The sequence below is a fragment of the Littorina saxatilis genome, linkage group LG6, assembly GCF_037325665.1.
Source record: "Littorina saxatilis isolate snail1 linkage group LG6, US_GU_Lsax_2.0, whole genome shotgun sequence".
Taxonomy (NCBI): Eukaryota; Metazoa; Mollusca; class Gastropoda; order Littorinimorpha; family Littorinidae; genus Littorina; species Littorina saxatilis.
Genome location: NC_090250.1, coordinates 30,378,661 through 30,396,223, shown reverse-complemented (window position 1 = coordinate 30,396,223; position 17,563 = coordinate 30,378,661). Strand labels below are relative to the sequence as shown.

Here is a 17,563-nt window from a genome sequence, read left to right as displayed (position 1 = left end):
AAACACCCTTCCATTTGAACGCTCACCGAACGGGAACATCCTAGGTGCCCTACGTAAAGAGCTAGCAATTTTCAAAGAATTAATTTTGCGGATTGTCTGTCAGACAATCGGACGGTGCTTTTTTGCGCTTCTGACCTAACTTTTGAAATCTAAATAATAAATTGACAGCTTGTTACACAAACATTCTTAAATCATAAAAGAAATCTTTTTTCATCAAGACAAGATCAGAACAATACGAAGTTTTGAAAGTTTAAAAAAAGATAGCCCGGAAGCAGGGTCACGCAAGGTCGTGGTTCACGTAGCAGACGACGCTGCCTGGCGCCAGTTCCTCTGAACCGTTAACCACCACTGCTCTAGTTCGCAGCCGTTTCAATGTTGCATTTCAGATTCAAAGGTACACAATAACGTGCTATTGCAGATAGCTTACAGAGATTTGCATTGAAATGACAAACTGGCGGCTAAATTGTGAAGAAAGGGAAACTGGATTACACAGGTTCACAATGGCTCAGAGGTAAGATAAACCACGCAAAAATATATTCTTTGAAAATTGCTCACTCTTTACGGAGGGCACCTAGAATGTTCTCAAGCAGTGAGTGTTTAAATGAAAGGGTGTGAAAGCCTGACAGTATCTGTGATGGTTTACGGGAGGCTTACTGTGCCTTTAAGCAATGGAAAGAAAGACACCACCACCGACCAAACGAGTGTGGCGTTTTCAGACAAAATGGAAGAAGGCTTTTAGTTGACGTACTGACGTATCTGTACCGACGCTTATCTCAGGAGTGGATCGAACCGATACCATGCAAAATGCTTTCGTCATACTTGCATTTAAAAGTGTGCATCATGTATTATGAATCTGACAAATCGGCTACATCACAAGTGAATAAAATACTACAAGTTCCCATCCCTGTTCATTGGCTCTATCGACGCCCGTTTTAACCGCTTGCTTCCCTTTGAAACTGTCCACAGATCGTCGTTCTCCCGAACTGACTCCTTAGTATGTCATCCAGGAAAAAGGATTTTGGGTATTTTTCATGCAATGACGTCAGCGCTTTTCGGCGATTGGTCAATACATTTTGTATCAATAATGTCGGTCACGCTTACAATTATCGCTACTTCATATTGTTTTCCAAACTTATACGAAGTGACCGGGAGCGTAGGGTCAGTTATGAACTGAATTAGCCCCGAACAGTGAGATATAAAGAACAGTACACAAATACGGAGAGACTCGGAAACTCGAGTCAGTCGTCGCCACGCTCGAGAACTCAAGTGTAATATATATAGGTTACACACTCCGAGTTCTGAATATCGTGCATATTTTCCCTTGGGTCGATTTTCAGGTGAGGTATTACCGAGCCTCTGGCGATCTAAAAAATCTAAATTCTTAAAATCTACCCGAGGGAAAATATGCACGATATTCAGGATGAGGTGTGTAAGCTTTTTATCCCTTTACTCCGACATTTTCATTAAAAAAAACATAACTTTTTGACACAAACTGCGAGTGCCTGTTTTCTGTTCATCAAACCTTCCGCGACCGCAAATCGTGTCATCAAATTTATGTGCGAAACAAGTCCCCTTTTGTCTTTTTGGTAAAAGCGCCATAAAACGTCTGCTTTTGTATTCCGAAGTGGATTCACAACGCGCGGCGCGTTGTGAATCGCAGCGATTTACAACGCGCGGCGCTTCGAGGAGCGCTGGGATTTACAACGCGCGGTGTATTCCGATCGCAAAGCTTACAACAGCAACAGCAATAAACAGTCAAAACCCTAAAAACATAGCACCAGTCTATTTCTTTGTCTCAGTGTCACTCTTTCACTTCCTTCACCGTACGATATCGATGCGCTGATGTCAACACAATTCCAAGTTCCGGTGGTAATCACAGTCTTCTGTGACCACCCCAACAATCCTGTGATCACCCCACATATCTGTGATCACCATCTACTCTGACCACCCCTCTCCTTTTATTACATTACCATCATGCATGAGTGGGTATTTTTCCAAGTGAGTTTGGGTGAGTTTTACTTTTAGCAGATTTGCATTGTGGGTGTTATCTAAACAACAAAACTTGGCTTCTAATATCTGGAAAGGTGCAGAGATTTTAAACTGGGATGACTTTTTTACACAAGTTTCTAACTACAGTGCATTGAAACTGTGATCATTGGTTTTTAATCAAGAAGATATTAATTATTATGCTTTAGATCCAGAGAATCATTTATTTGCTGATTTTAATGTATTAGGCCTATAGAACATTTGCTTTTAAAAAATGCTTTAGATTAAGAGAATAATTTAATTGAAATTGTTGATTTAAATGTTTTAGTACAATTTTAATGTAATATTTCATGTTTAAAAAAATATAAATATTAAAATTACAAATGTTGGCAAATTTTATCATGACTTCGTTGAATCTGTCTTTGCACCTTCCATTTCAATATCAGTTCCTATGTACCCTGCCATGCAAACATAGCAAATGAAAAAAAAAAGAAAACAGAGACAAAAGCACGCACACACAGAATATGCTTACTTACAAGCTCAAGTTGCTATCATAACTAGTTTTCACATGGGGTTTCCAAAACGTTTTCCACTCCCATCACAACAGAACAAGAAGGGCAAAGCCCATACGACTCACATGCTTGACCTTGACTTTTACATGACCTTGACCTTCAGGGTCAAGGTCAAATAACTAAACCTAGCAATGACATCATACACTAAGAACTGCTTTACACATTTTTCCTACCAATACATGTGACCTTGACCCAAGGTCAAGGTCATCCAAGGTCATGCAACACAAAGCTGTTAATTCAAGACATAGGAAGTACAATGGTGCTTATTGGCTCTTTCTACCATGAGATATGGTCACTTTTAGTGGTTCACTACCTTATTTTGGTCACATTTCATAAGGGTCAAAGTGACCTTGACCTTGATCATATGTGACCAAATGTGTCTCATGATGAAAGCATAACATGTGCCCCACATAATTTTTGAGTCACTTGAGAAAAAGTGACTCTATGTAATCGGTCAGTGTTAGTCTGTCCGGCCGGCCGGCCGGCCGGCCGTCCGTAGACACCACCTTAACGTTGGACTTTTCTCGGAAACTATCAAAGCGATCGGGCTCATATTTTGTTTAGTCGTGACCTCCAATGACCTCTACACTTTAACGATGGTTTCGTTGACCTTTGACCTTTGTGAATCGCTTGCCTTTGTACTTGTATTCAGTCATCTATACTACTTAAGAATACGAATAACAGTTATTTCTAGAGCGTTGAAATTAAATTGGAAATATTATTTTGCATTGTTGGCTTCTGGCTTTCGTCCTACCTGACCGGTACAAACGTCATGTTTCTGAGATTGTGCAGTTCAATGCATTTGATACTGTGCAGTTACCGGCCGGTTTCAGTTGGTGACCCAAGTTGGTTATCAGAGGCATTCGCCAAAAAGACTGCGTGTGTGATTTTACAAGCGATGAGGATGATTGCTGAATTTGTGCTTATTCGAGCTGTTGTGCTTCAGTGTTAAAATTTGGATCACTTACTTCTTCAATCGTCATTTAGGTGAGCCTTACTTTGATGTCTGTCTTAGCTAGGCCAATAAAGTTATCTGTACTGTACTGCAGTAGTTTTTGTTCAGCTGGTCTATTCAATGTGGTTCAAAACTTGTTAATCTATCTGCCTGCATGACCTGAACACCGTTGTTTACTTTAACATTGAAAAATAACACACGCAAGATCCGACCTTCTTTGCCACCTTTTATGTTAACCGTATCTCCAACTTTGTAAGTGGCAATTTCCATGTTGTTGGTCAACTTGATCAGCAGCCGATGATTCTGTAGCAAACAACAGATCTGCAGCGCACGACAGATCTACAGCAGACGACAGATGGGACAGCGTTGTTCTGTTGAACCAGATTTAGCAATCAATGCTCCAAAAGCGATAGCAAATGAACAAAACTGTAAGCATACTGTTTTAGTTTAATTTTTATTTAGTCGCTCAGGATTTTGAATCAGGATTTTGTTGTCGGGATTAATCGAAGCGGTTGCCTATGAAGCGTACTAGAGTTGTGCGCCTTGAATCATTCGTCTCTCTATCGCTCTTTCTCTCACCGCTTCGGCCAACTCATAATCTTCACTCAGCTCTTTTCACCCCAGCAGATTATGTGTATTCTTTGTTGTTTTCTTTATTTCTTCAGTGTTAAAATGTTTGTAGATCGTTAGCCAAACGTGAGTTTGACTTTTATACCGCAGAATATTTGAAGTTAAAATCTCCCTCGCCTACAGTTCGACAGAATAGCTCAGTTGGTAATGGGCTCGATCGTGCGCTACTCCTTACTTTTGTGATCCCGGGTTCAATTCGCTTTGACGGCAAATTTTATTTATATTTTTTCTGAACACGTAATTCTTGTTATTTATTCATTTGCTTCATTCCAAACGTTTTGGGTTATGAAATGAATCGAAATAATAAACAAATTTGCATCATTATTGAGAACTTCCAGAATTACCCATTCTTTTTTCTTTTTTTAGTAACCGTGACATCGGCTTTGGGGAAAATTGATTGCCCAATAGGCAACACCGCGACTACTTATCAAGAAAACGTACAAAACACAAATACAAACGGGGAAAACGACGAGTTAACAAATGCTCGATTGGAAAACTCAGGCACGTGGCAGTTATGTTGGCAGTTCAAGTCTTAGTTTTCACGCCTCGATTGTGTAAGTCTTGTGGCGTGGTGGTAAGACGTTTGCCTCCAAAGCCGGTGGTCTCGAATTCGAGTCTCTAAAGACTTGTAAATCATGATTTTTAAACTTTTGTTCTTCTTTTCTGAACTTTTTCTTCTTGTATTTATTCATTTTGATTTATTCCAAATGTTTTGAGTCGTGTACTGAAAATCAAATATAGTGCCGAAGTGCCCTTGAACAGCTTACTCAGAATCCGGTATTCTATTTTTCAGGCATGGGAATTGAAAATTGTAAAAAAGGCGGAAAATTTATAACTGAAGACGCGAAGGGTCAAGTCGACGGTGCGAAGCTCCTAGCCTTACTAGGGGGGTCCGGGGGCATTCCCCCCCGGAAAAAAATTTCTCCAAAGAACCCAGATGGTGCAATCTGGTGTCATCTGAGCTCCAAGTTTGCCATTAAATTCTATTTTTAGAATCAGAGTTTTTAGTACAAAAATGTACCAATTTTTTCTTTTTTGAAGAAAAAAATATATACATGTATTATATGGTTTAAATTTGTAAAAAAAAATTTGATCTGTTGAGACAAACAGGACAATGTAACTTGTAACACAATCTGTGCAATCTGGTTTACTTTCAAACATAAAAGTTCAATAACTGAGGCGGGCGGTAGCAATGCGGGAACAAAGTACGGAAAGTTTTTGCGGGCTTTTGCGCAAAGGCCAAAGTAACCGGTGCTTTTTGTGTGTGCCTCCCCCCTTTATTTTTTCGGCGGACACTTTTGCATTTTCGACGGAACAAAAAAAAAATTCGGCGGAAATCCGCCGTTCGGCGGACAATTCCCATGCCTGATTTTTACTATGGGATATTCCCAAGGAAAGGTCAAAGGGCATAGTTATGTATTACTGCGTGTCGACTGCTGGTAATAGTTGATACATACTTCTAGTATAATAGGCTTCTGGCTACATTAAAATAGAAATAAAACGAAGTCAAGTTGAAAGTGCGTGTGCACGTTTGTGTGTTTGTGTGTGTTACATTTAACTTGGTATAGTTGAAGGGTCCTCCTTGAAAATGTTGATGAAAAAACCCACTTTATCCTACATACGTGAGAGAGACCACTTATAAGTAACAGCTTTTGAGTTTTCAGCCTAGCAATATCGGACCCTATTGCTACGCTGAAAACACAATAGCGTTTATATTGCTATTCTGACATAATATTCTGATTTGAAAACATGTTTTTGTCAGCATCAACTACCAGAATGGTCCACGTTGCCTATTGCAGATGACGGTTTAGTGCGCATATCCCTTGCGCATGTATCCACGGAAATCACAGAACATTGAAAAACCCAATGACATGTATCACGGAGAAGACACGAAATAACCGAATGTTTGGCATTACCTCAATATGCCAGGTTTCATATGACGTCACGTAGCATGCTTGCTTACGTATTAGTGTATGTATTGTTCGAAAGTCTAACTTCAGCTGCGGAAAGTGATTTCGCATATGATGACTGTGGTAAATCTGAGGATGATAAGAGAACAAGGATTGTTTCATTAGAAAGTCAACGACTAAATGTTTCAGACTGGTAATTATTTCATTTCAACATAACAAACAATGGATGCTGTAAAGGGAAAGAAGAGTTTGCTGATTAAGTGCAAAACATTTGAAAGACCGTCTGCTGGTATGCACCTACTTGAATTTTGCAAGGTTTGTTGCCTTAAAAGAACTGGATCTTACACGGAATGTATTTCTTGTACGGTAAAAAAAATATGTGCAAATTGCATCGTCTGTCGACCAGTGACAGAAGCAAACCTGATCAGGTATGCGTGTACTTCATACACGTCGAAGAAACCGGAAACATGCCTCCTTGTTATTGCGATTATGAAAGCATATTCGCCAACTTCCGTGAAAATATGGACCGATGATCGAAAGAGAGCTCTGTGCGGCTATCCAATCACTACCCCCCAATTTCCCCACGTGTCTATCAGAACGGCAATATAAACAATATCGTTCAAACCACACGTGTGTATATCTTGTAAATGAGGTCGTGTCAAACTAGTCTTCCAGGGACCTGCTTGAAATATTGAAAAGCTTGCTTTCGCTCGCAGTTCAATAGCTAAAAAAGCAGCTCGTGTAAACCTGGTATCACACAGCAAGCCATGTAGCATTCTCTATTTTTGCGATCACAATGCATCATGGGGTTTGGGGGCCTTGGACTCTTGGGACCCTCTAAAACCCCACTTAGGGGGTCCATGGACCTTCTAAACATGAAAAGTGGGGGTCCCCGGACCCTCTTAGACAGGCATCCGTTGGGAGCCCTGCTTTCTCTTTCTCAAAGAGAGAGAGGGAGAGTAATCATAGTTGGTGAGATTTATAAGTTTCTCATTGTTCACTGAATTATTTGCCTGGTAAACATCTGTCTGTTGTTGTTTGCTATTACTCCCCATGAAATGGCTGCGGACAGCCTTTGTTCAATACATCGTCATTTCATATCTCTCTCTCTCCCTCTCCCTCTCTCTCTCTCTCTCTCTCTCTCAATCTCTCGTAAACAAAACAAAACTGTTAACGACAAATGTACTGAATACTGACCAGAAATGATATCAGCAATTAATTAGAATGTCACAATACTCAATAACAATGAATCCCGACGTGCGCAGGAATATGTAACGAAATCAATACCATCTGAATAGTGTACTCGCGGGCATCAACGTTTGAGTTCAACTGATAGAAGACAGATGCTATGACGATCTCAGCTGGGAGTTCTTCGGTGGCCAGGAAGTCCAAAACCTGTCTGGGGTTCAGTGTAGCGACAAGGGTTCTCAGCATTAACTGGTCAGCTTGAATTGCCTTCCAAAGCGGTCGAAGAACCTCATGCATTGACCTACGCAAACCAAAAATACAATTGTTTCACACAGATATTATACAAACACCGTACAGCCGTTTTCATAACAACATGAAGTCTCACACAATAAATCGTATCTAACGTCCCAACACATACGTCATCCTCATTAAAATGTAACCCATGCCTCATTGCATGTAAGTAAGCTTATTCAAATATCAGAAACTAGAGGAATACGAATACGAATACGAATACGAATACGAATACTTTATTATCTCATACAGAGAAATTTCAGTGTGGTGCACATTAAAAGACAAAACAAATAATAAGACAACAGATTCTTCCTCCGAAAACGGCGTATGGCTGCCTAAATGGCGGGGTAAAAAACGGTCATACACGTAAAATTCCACTCGTGCAAAAAACACGAGTGTACGTGGGAGTTTCAGCCCACGAACGCAGAAGAAGATAAGACAACAGATAAAAATACCATACGAAGCATACTACACTCGCGCACGCATATGTACACTAACAGGAATAGTAACATGATTCCAAATAGGTTAATTGCCGTCAGCTTTAGCTAAAAGTTTACCGCTAAAAACTATCATTATCACAGGACTAGATATGTCATTGAACAATATTTATCACAGGACTAGTCATTCGAGGGTTATCACACTCAGCATAAGGGTGCACATCAAAGAATATAAAAAATATTCATCACAGAAATCAGTGCATATGTTCACCGGCACACATACTAGTTTTAATTAACTTAGGTATTTAACAAGAAGAGCAAACGCTCGATCGAGTCACTTTCGCAGTTCTGAATATTATATGAGGCATCAGATGGACAGGAAGAAATTGCTATTCACAACACAATGAGTCACGTTCACATAAAATTTGAGCCCGGTCACTTTTATAGTTTCCGAGAAAAGCCCAACGTTAAGTTGTGTGTTGCCGAACAGAAAAGGCTAGTTATCTCCCTTGTTTTTCTGATAACGTTCGTAAAAGGCTACAGATGTAAATACTTTGATGTAAAGAATAATCCTACAAAGTTTCAATCACATCCGATGAACTTTGTCAAAGATATAAAATGTCTAATTTTTCCTTTGACGCTGACCTGTGACCTTGAAAAAGGTCAAAGGTCAACGAAACCATCGTTAAAGTGTAGAGGTCATTGGAGGTCACGACTAAACAAAATATGAGCCCGATCGCTTTGATAGTTTCCGAGAAAAGTCCATATAAAATGTCTAATTTTTCCTTTGACGCTGACCTGTGACCTTGAAAAAGGTCAAAGGTCAACGAAACCATCGTTAAAGTGTAGAGGTCATTGGAGGTCACGACTAAACAAAATATGAGCCCGATCGCTTTGATAGTTTCCGAGAAAAGTCCAACGTTAAGGTGGTGTCTACGGACGGCCGGCCGGCCGGCCGGACAGACTGACTAACACTGACCGATTACATAGTCACTTTTTCTCAAGTGACTCAATAAAACTGTTCTTAGTTCTGAGCGTGCGGAATCTGGGAGTGCGGAGGCGACGTCCTGAGGGCAGGACCTCAAAGTGGTGAGCGAGCACATGACTACTATCCTGGATGATGCAGCGGGCCTTTCGCACCACACGTCGTTCATACAGCACAGTCAGTCCTTCCTGTCTCACCCCCACAATCTTACCACATGTGTTCACCACCCGCCCAAGCACATTCTTACTCTTCACACACAGACCTCCATACCAGCAGATGAAAGAGAAAGTGAGAATGGATTCAATGAATGAAGTATAGAATGTTTGGAGGATGCGGCTGTTGATGTTCAGACTTCTGAGCTTTTGTAAGCAGTAGATTCTTGACTGACACTTCTTGTGGATAGCTTTAGTGTTTGAGGAGAAATTTAGTTTGTTGTCAATGACTGTACCGAGATATTTGTATTCAGTCACTCGCTCAACTTTGATGGATTGATGCCACACGAAGGAAGGGAGATAAACGCGCAAAACACTGGAGAAGAAAAGGAAGAGTTACTGGGAATGGATCTGAATGAATGAACAGAAAAACCAAAATCGGTTCACCGCGCCGCGCTTAGAGCACGTGTTCAAAATTTTCATCGACCAGATTGTGTCCGGGGTCTACCTGAATATGCCCACCAAATTTGAAGCAGATCCATCGAGAACTTTGGCCGTGCATCGCGAACAGACAGACAGACAGACACACACGAGCTGTACATAGATATAGATAGAGAGGCAGGCACTGACAGAGGGAAAGGAACAGACAGGCAGGCGAGGGGGGCAAGGAAGACAAAATGATTGAGCATACAAACAGGAGAGGCGGGTGTGCAGGCAAGCTTTAGTGAGAGGAAAAATTGGGAGAATCGGAGGAACGGATAGAAACTACTCAAATCTTCATCGATGCAGATTTTCCTGTCTTGTGAAAACTTCATACAAATTCATACACTAGAAGGAAAAACAAGAAAAACTTCATTCTTATAACATTTGTATTCACATCTGCACTTATTGTGTTGGTTGGTGTGTGTGTGTGTGTGTGTGTGTCTGTGTGTGTGTGTGTGTGTGTGTGTGTGTGTGTGTGTGTGTGTGTGCGTGTGTGTTTGTGTGTGCATGCGTGTGTGTGTGTGCATGCGTACGCGCATGCGTGTGTGTGTGTGTGTATATGTGCGCGTCTGGAGCGAATTCATCAACATTCTTTTTAACAAAACGATACAAAAATTATACCGCTTTACACGACTTCTTTTTCTCTATATCTGCTTCATTTGACTATATACGTTATTTGTATTTTTGACCAAAATATGACATTTTACACATATAGAGACAGTCAGTGTTCCTCCGAGACCACGCTTGCGGTCGAGGTAAACACTGACTGTCGAGATCTGTGAAAAATGTCATATTTTGGTCAAAAGTACAAATGACATTTATTTATAGATCGAATCTGGTTAAAATTCCTTTTACTTTTTACGATTGAACGGACACAAACATGCACTATTTTGTAGTCTCGGCTGGCCGCCTAAATATGAAGTTATGTCGGCCTCTGACGTCACATGGCTCAATGAAGGGAAATTCAATGTTCAATCAATACATTATCCTCCATGCTCAATTTTGGTTTCATTGTTCTTCTAGTATTACCAATTTGGATGATATTTTTGTGTTAAACTGACTGATTGTTTCGCATACTCTGTAATAACCGTATACTGTTCGCCATTTGCACATTTATCTCTTATCATAATTTTGCTTTGTTGTTGATTTTTACACGAATGCCGGGCCGGCTGGTCCCCATACAAACCAGCACTGCTTGTCAATGAAAAAGACAGAATTGCTGATTAGTCAAGTGATTAAAAAACATATGCAGTGTAAAATCAAACTAGTTTGTACTCAACAGTTTGTACCTGGTTTGGAAAAATAGCAGTAACACACTTACCTTGATGTGTCTTTGATTAGTTTGAAGTTCATGGTTTTTTCCGCCACCTTCTCTACGCCCCACCATCTTACAGTTCGGTGTTCTTCTGATGCTGATGGGGGCTGGAACTCGCGGCAGTCGTCTCCCAGGAGGTGCAGCAATGGCATGCAGTAGATCCAAGATGGGTCGCAGTCTCTCTTGTCATTCAAAAGAATCTGAAGCTTCCTCACAAGCGTTCTACAACAAGCAACCAGATATCACAAGCCAGGCACATTTTAAGATAATAAACTTTAAAAGAATCGTACGTGTTGACCAAAATATCCACAACGATTGAATAGCAGGCACTCTTTCAAAACCAAAATGAAAAAGGTTAAAAGAAAAAGTTGGTATATTTATTATCAGTACACAAATGATTTCATTACACACAAAATCTAGCTTCCGCATATAAAGTGAAACAGTACAATACGAGAAATTCTTTAAAAAAATTAGTAAAAGACATGAATCCTTTCTATTCTTCGCCAACTGTGCACCTCAAATCTAAGAATGTGGGAGAGTATCTTTTCCAGCCATAAATCTCATGTGGGGACCTTAAATATAATTTCAATAAAGGATAGAATGAATAAGTATAGATCATTGAATTCGTATGCTTACAAAACACACGAACAGAAATACATTAGGTTAGTACTAAAGCAAATGCAAAAATGAAAGAAAACACAAGAAAGACAAAAGTTAAGGACAAAGATAAGTTAAATGTTACAAAAAGACCATAAGAAAATGATGGCACGCACGACACAGAGAAAAATGAGAGTGAATAAGAAAAAATAACAAACTTTTTGTCTCTCGTGAGAAGAGGAAAATGCTTGGACAGCTGTGGTATTTCGGGGCAGATCTTCTTCTCCAAATCTGGCTTGATGAGCAACGCCCTGAAGACGATCTGCCTGTTGCTCTGAGTAAGCATGCTCTTCGTGTTTTCGGCCAGCAGCACCAGAAACACGCACACCACCACTGTGTGGTGCTCTCTGTCGAGGATTGATTCCACTCGCTCAAGTAGCGGAGCTAGCAGCGCTGTTTCCACACACTAACATGAAGAAAAAAGATCAAACAGTGAGTTTTTTACATTTAGTCAAGTTTTGACTACCTGTTTTAACGTAGAGGGGGGAATCGAGACAAGGGTTGTGGTATATGTCTGTGTGTGTGTCTGTGTGTTTGTGTGTAGAGCGATTCAGAGAAAACTACTGGACCGATTTCTCATGAAACTTCACATGAGAGTTCCTGAGTATGGTACCTCCAGATGTTTGTTTCATTTTTTTGATAAATGTCTTTGATGACGTCATATCGGGCTTTTCGTAAAAGTTGAGGGGGCACTGTCACGCCCCCATTTTTCAAGCAAATTGGTTGAAAGTTTGGTCAAGGAATCTTCGACGATGCCCGGACTTTGGTATTGCATTTCAGCTTAGTGGCTTAAAATTTAATTAATGAGTTTGCTCAGTAAAGTTGTCATTAAAATCGATTTTTCGCAAACAGATTTAAAATTGATTGCATCGTATTCTTCATCACATTCTGAATCTAAAAATATATACATATGTCATGTTTACTCTTAAATTGTGATCACAATTAATGAAAATAGATTAATTAGTCTTTCGATTAAAATTTAAGAAATCGATCCAAAAATGATTTTATCTCATTCTTTATCATTTCCTGATTCCAAAAACATATAGATATGATATGTATTCAAAACAAGCTCACAAAGTTAACAAGAATACAGAAAAGCGCGCTTTCCTGCTTAGCACAATCTATATCCTTGTGGATTCAGGAAAAAGAGAATCCAATTATTTGAACACACTTTTTGTAACCAGTTGTGAACACTACGTGAGATACTATAGAATTCTTTCTGCAAAAGTACCACACACGGTAAACACTAAATATTGTTCACAATGTGTGCTACTTTTGCAAGCAGAACTATAAAGTACTCCACACAGAGTTCACAACTGGTTACAAAAAGTATGTTCAAATTGGAGTGCTCACTTTTAGTTTAGAGTGTGTTTAGACGGTTTAAATATATGATAAAAATACCGTGTTGTAAAGACGCTGATCATCATCTTCTTCTGCGTTCGTGGGCTGAAACTCCCACGTACACTCGTGTCCTTGCACGAGTTGATTTTTACGTGCATGACCGTTTTTACCCCGCCATTTAGGCAGGCATACGCCGCTTTTGGAGGAAGCATGCTGGGTATTTTCGTGTTTCTATAACCCACCCAGGCATGGGAATTGAAAATTGTAAAAAAGGCTGAAAATGTATAACTGAAGACGCGAAGCGTCAAGTCGACGGCGCGAAGCGCCTAGCCTTACTAGGGGGGTCCGGGGGCATGCCCCCCCGGAAAAAATTTCTCCAAAGAACCCAGATGGTGCAATCTGGTGTCATCTGAGCTCCAAGTTTGCCATTAAATTCTGTTTTTAGAATCAGAGTTTTTAGTACCAATTTTTGCTTTTTTTCAGAAAAAAAATATATACACGTATTATATGGTTTAAATTTGTTAAAAAAATTGATCTGTTGAGACAAACAGGAAAATGTAACTTGAAGTGCGTGAACAAAGTATGGAAAGTTTTCGCGGGCTTTTGCGCAAAGGCAAAAGTAACCGGTGCTTTTTTTGTGCCTTCCCCCCTTTATTTTTTCGGCGGACACTTTTGCCTTTTCGGCGGAACAAAAAAAGAATTCAGCGTCGGCGGACAATTCCCATGCCTGCCACCGAACTCTGCCATGGATCACAGGATCTTTTCCGTGCGCACTTGGTCTTGTGCTTGCGTGTACACACGAAGCGGATAATAATTATCTTACGGCCAGAGAGCCTTCTCCCACTCTGCTGCCGTTGCGTGGAACTCTCTCCCTTACTCTATCCGACACTGCCAAACATTCTGTTCCTTCAAATCAAACCTTAAAACACACTTCTTCACACAGTATTTTGATTAATTTTATTTCAACATGGTGCATTTTTGAATCAGGTGTTTGAATGTTTGAATGTTTTGCCTGTGTTAGTATGCTTGCAGCTTGTATTGATGTAGTGTCTCGTTGTTCACCTGTGTGCTGAATGCTGCTGCACATGCTTTTTTTTGTGTGCTTTGCTTTGTATTTATATGTATGTTTGTCATTGTAAAGCGCTTAGAGAATGTAAAGCGCTCTATAAATCTCCCATATTATTATCATTAATATTATAAAACACTAGCAGGTCTGCACATAAGTTGACCTGGGAGATTGAAAAAATCGCCACCAGGCGCGGCCGGGATTCAAACCCACGACCTTCCGCTTTAGAGGCCGGCGCCTTAACACCAAGCCATTGCGCCCGTCTGAGACGCTGATAACTAGGCAGTAAGCTTAATAGTTTTATTTTCAGCGGTAGAAGCTTTCAGGTTCACATTATCATTTCCTTTACCGTACGTCAGTACCGAAAGCTTATTTCACCTTCTAAATAAAGGTCGTCCTTAATTGAGCCCGAATTTGACTTCGCGAAGACTTTTTACCGAAAATTCAGGGCCAAAGTTCGTGCAGCGCGCTTCATGATGTAGACTTCGCGAAGTTGACTTTGCCCAATTAATATCAGGTTTAACGCAGAACATGGCTTTTAATATGTTTAAAATATAATGTCTTACATCTAAGAATGCAAGCAACTCACCTCAGCGATGAACTTGTCTACATCTTCTTGACTAACGTTGAAAGGTGGGGTCCTCCTCAGGATCTTGACAGTGTTCAGAAAGTCCTCTGCGCACTGACCCTTGCTGTCAACATGGAAACACAACGCGTCCATGATTGTGTCAGGAGATGGCAGGAACATGGCGCAAGCTGGTGCCAAGTCGCGATAAAATATGTCGCGTGCAGAGGTCGCTATTCCAGTCCAGCGGAAGAACGTGTCCAAATTTCCTGTCATACCGCTCGGGTATGCCACCCAGTCGTACACATCCCATGTTCCTAAACATAATAGACGACATGAGATGGAAGCTAGACTAGTGTAAAAGAAATTGCTATGCAGCGTTTGCTAGGGGGATAGGTTTAGTCACATATTAACTGTATTACAGTGTGTGTGTGTGTGTGTGTGTATGTGTTTATGTGTGTTGTGTGTGTGTGTGTGTGTGCGTACGTGCGTGTGTGATGTGTGTGTGCGTGTATGTGCGTGTGTGTGAAGTTTGCTAATGTACATCGTCGTGAGCTCCGGTAAAAAGGGGCGATTAAAGGCACAGTAAGCCTCCCGTAAACCATCACAGATACTGTCAGGCTTTTACACACTATACAAACACCCGTTTATTTAAACACTCACCGCTTGAGAATGTGCCCTCCGTAAAGAGCGAGCAATTTTCAAAGAATTTATTTTTGCGTGGTTTATCTTACCCCTGAGCCATTGTGAACCCGTGTGATCAAGTTTCCTTTTTTTTTTACAATGTAGTCGTCAGTTTGTGATTTCCAATGCGACTCGCTGTAAGCTTATCTGCAATACAGTAGAACCTGCGAGCAAAGGACGCTCTTGGGGAGCCTTGCCACTGTCCTTTGTAACAAGGTGTCCTTTCTTATGAATATGAATGCGCCAACATTTTATTTGAGGAAAAAACCCAACAGTCACTGATTCTTTTTTGCCACAGTGATTATTAAAACTCAAAGTTTTGAAGCCCTCAAGTTTTTTGCTTTTTGTTCAAAGAAAAGGAGAGAGAGAGAGAGAGAGAGAGAGAGAGAGAGAGAGAGAGAGAGAGAGAGAGAGAGAAAACGAGCGAGCGAGCGAGCGAGCGAGCGAGAGAGAGAACGAGCGAGCGAGAGAGAGAGAACGAGCGAGCGAGAGAGCGAGAGAGAGAGAGAGAGAGGTGCAATCGGTTTCTTATCTGAAGCAATGGGCCATTCACTGGAAGATTCTTTGATCGAGCTGTTGAAAACCACTCGAAGAGTTCTTCGTTCAACTCATCATAGGTTGTTTTTCTCTCAGCTTAACACATTTTGCCGTCGATCTGGCACCGGAGTCCCACTGACTGAGAATTTGTGTTCGATCAGCTTTTATGTTGGAAATTTTAGTTTTTCCGCAATTCAGCTCATCAGCAACTTTTCGAACGGTCTTTATGACATCGACTCTTCTAAAGTCAAATTTTTTCGTTTTGGCATGATGATGAGACGAAGACGAAGGATGAGACGAAGATGCATCACAGTACAGAAAGTAGAAACCCGAAATGTTTGTGAGTTCACGGCATCGACCAATGAGCGTGCACCATACAAAGCAACTTCTTTCAATTGCTGTCATTGGCTTACAAAATAAGCTTCTCGCGCGTTCACATCGCCAGCGAGATTGTAATTGCAGAACCAAGATGGCGGACCAGTGTCTGCTAAAAGCTGTCTGCTTCAAGGGTTTGTCCGTTGTTGACAAGTAACGAACCCAATCAGGACCAAAAAAGGGTGTCCGCGTCCGCGCCTTTGAGGTGTTCACTCTTTTAAGGTATTTTCAAGAGTAAAATACATCCGTCCTCACTTGAATTGTCCATTATGCTAAGGTGTCCGCCGAAATAAGGGTCCGCTGGATGCAGGTTTTACTGTAGCACGTTATTATGTACCTCTGAATCTAAACGCACCAAACAGCTGCGCTTCACAAGAACTCTAGCGATGGCTTTTGACTGTTCAGAGGAACTGGCAATTATAGGCATAAACCGTCGTCTGCTACAAGAACCACGACCTTGCGTGACCCTGCTTCCGGGCTTTTCTTTTTTCAAATTTTCAAAACTTTGAATTGTAGTACTGATCTTGTCTTGATGAAAAAAGAATTCTTTTATGATTTAAGAATGTTTGTGTAACAAGCTGTCAATTTATTATTTAGATTTTAAAAGTTAGGTCTAGCGCCAAAATGCACCGTTCGATTTCGTTATCAGACAATCCGCAAAATCAATTCTTTGAAAATTGCTCGCTCTTTACGGAGGGCACCTAGGATGTTCAAAAGCGGTGAGTGTATAAATGAAAGGGTGTTTGTACTGTGTGTAAAAGCCTGACAGAGTATCTGTGATGGTTTACGGGAGGCGTACTGTGCCTTTAATACGTGTTCATTCTTATCATTATTATTAGAAGATCTAAACGGGATGGACACACAAAGCAGGACAAAAGGTAATTCTTTATATCGAACAACGGCTTAAACCAGAAGTTATAGCCTCACTGCTTGATTTAAACATGTTTGAATATTTGAAAAACTGATGAGCTTAGCGCCAAAAATATTTGTTTTTGTTTTTCTCAGTAATCCATCCCTTTTCTAAGGATTTACAGGTAAAATACAAACACACAAACAAGAGCCATGATTATCCTGCATGTTCTTTACCTTTCTGTAAAGCCGTCTGAGTTGGAATTCGTGGTTCTCTTGCAGTCACGCTGTCTTTTTTCTTGTCTTTTTTTGGGCGGTAGAGTTTTTCCCATTCGAATTTACCATCAACCTCAACGCAGTATTTGTAGCAGGTCTTATTTGGATTCTTTGGAAGATGACTCCATTCCACTGTTGTTTCGTACAATTCCCCACAACCGTCGCTCCTCCTTAAAAACGAAAGGGGGGAGAATAAAGCAAGAGAAACTGTCAGCTACTGTCTGAAAATACTATAACCGTAATGCGTTAATGTATTGTTGTTAAATATGTGCCCAATTTAACATAAACGAGAGCCCTGTGGCAGTGAAA

At 40.6% G+C, this 17,563-nt stretch overlaps 1 protein-coding gene across 1 annotated transcript in view; it reads right to left on the bottom strand.

The window, feature by feature from the left end:
* Positions 1 to 17,563, bottom strand: part of LOC138968974 (uncharacterized) — a 35,447-nt gene that overhangs the window by 2,071 nt on the left and 15,813 nt on the right. Inside the window, exons 6-10 of the mRNA XM_070341659.1 lie at positions 17,216 to 17,424; positions 14,558 to 14,850; positions 11,720 to 11,967; positions 10,911 to 11,126; positions 7,341 to 7,542 (exon numbers count right to left, since the gene is read on the bottom strand). Coding sequence (XP_070197760.1) covers positions 7,341 to 7,542; positions 10,911 to 11,126; positions 11,720 to 11,967; positions 14,558 to 14,850; positions 17,216 to 17,424 — 1,168 coding nt within the window. The remainder of the gene's footprint in view (positions 1 to 7,340; positions 7,543 to 10,910; positions 11,127 to 11,719; positions 11,968 to 14,557; positions 14,851 to 17,215; positions 17,425 to 17,563) is intronic.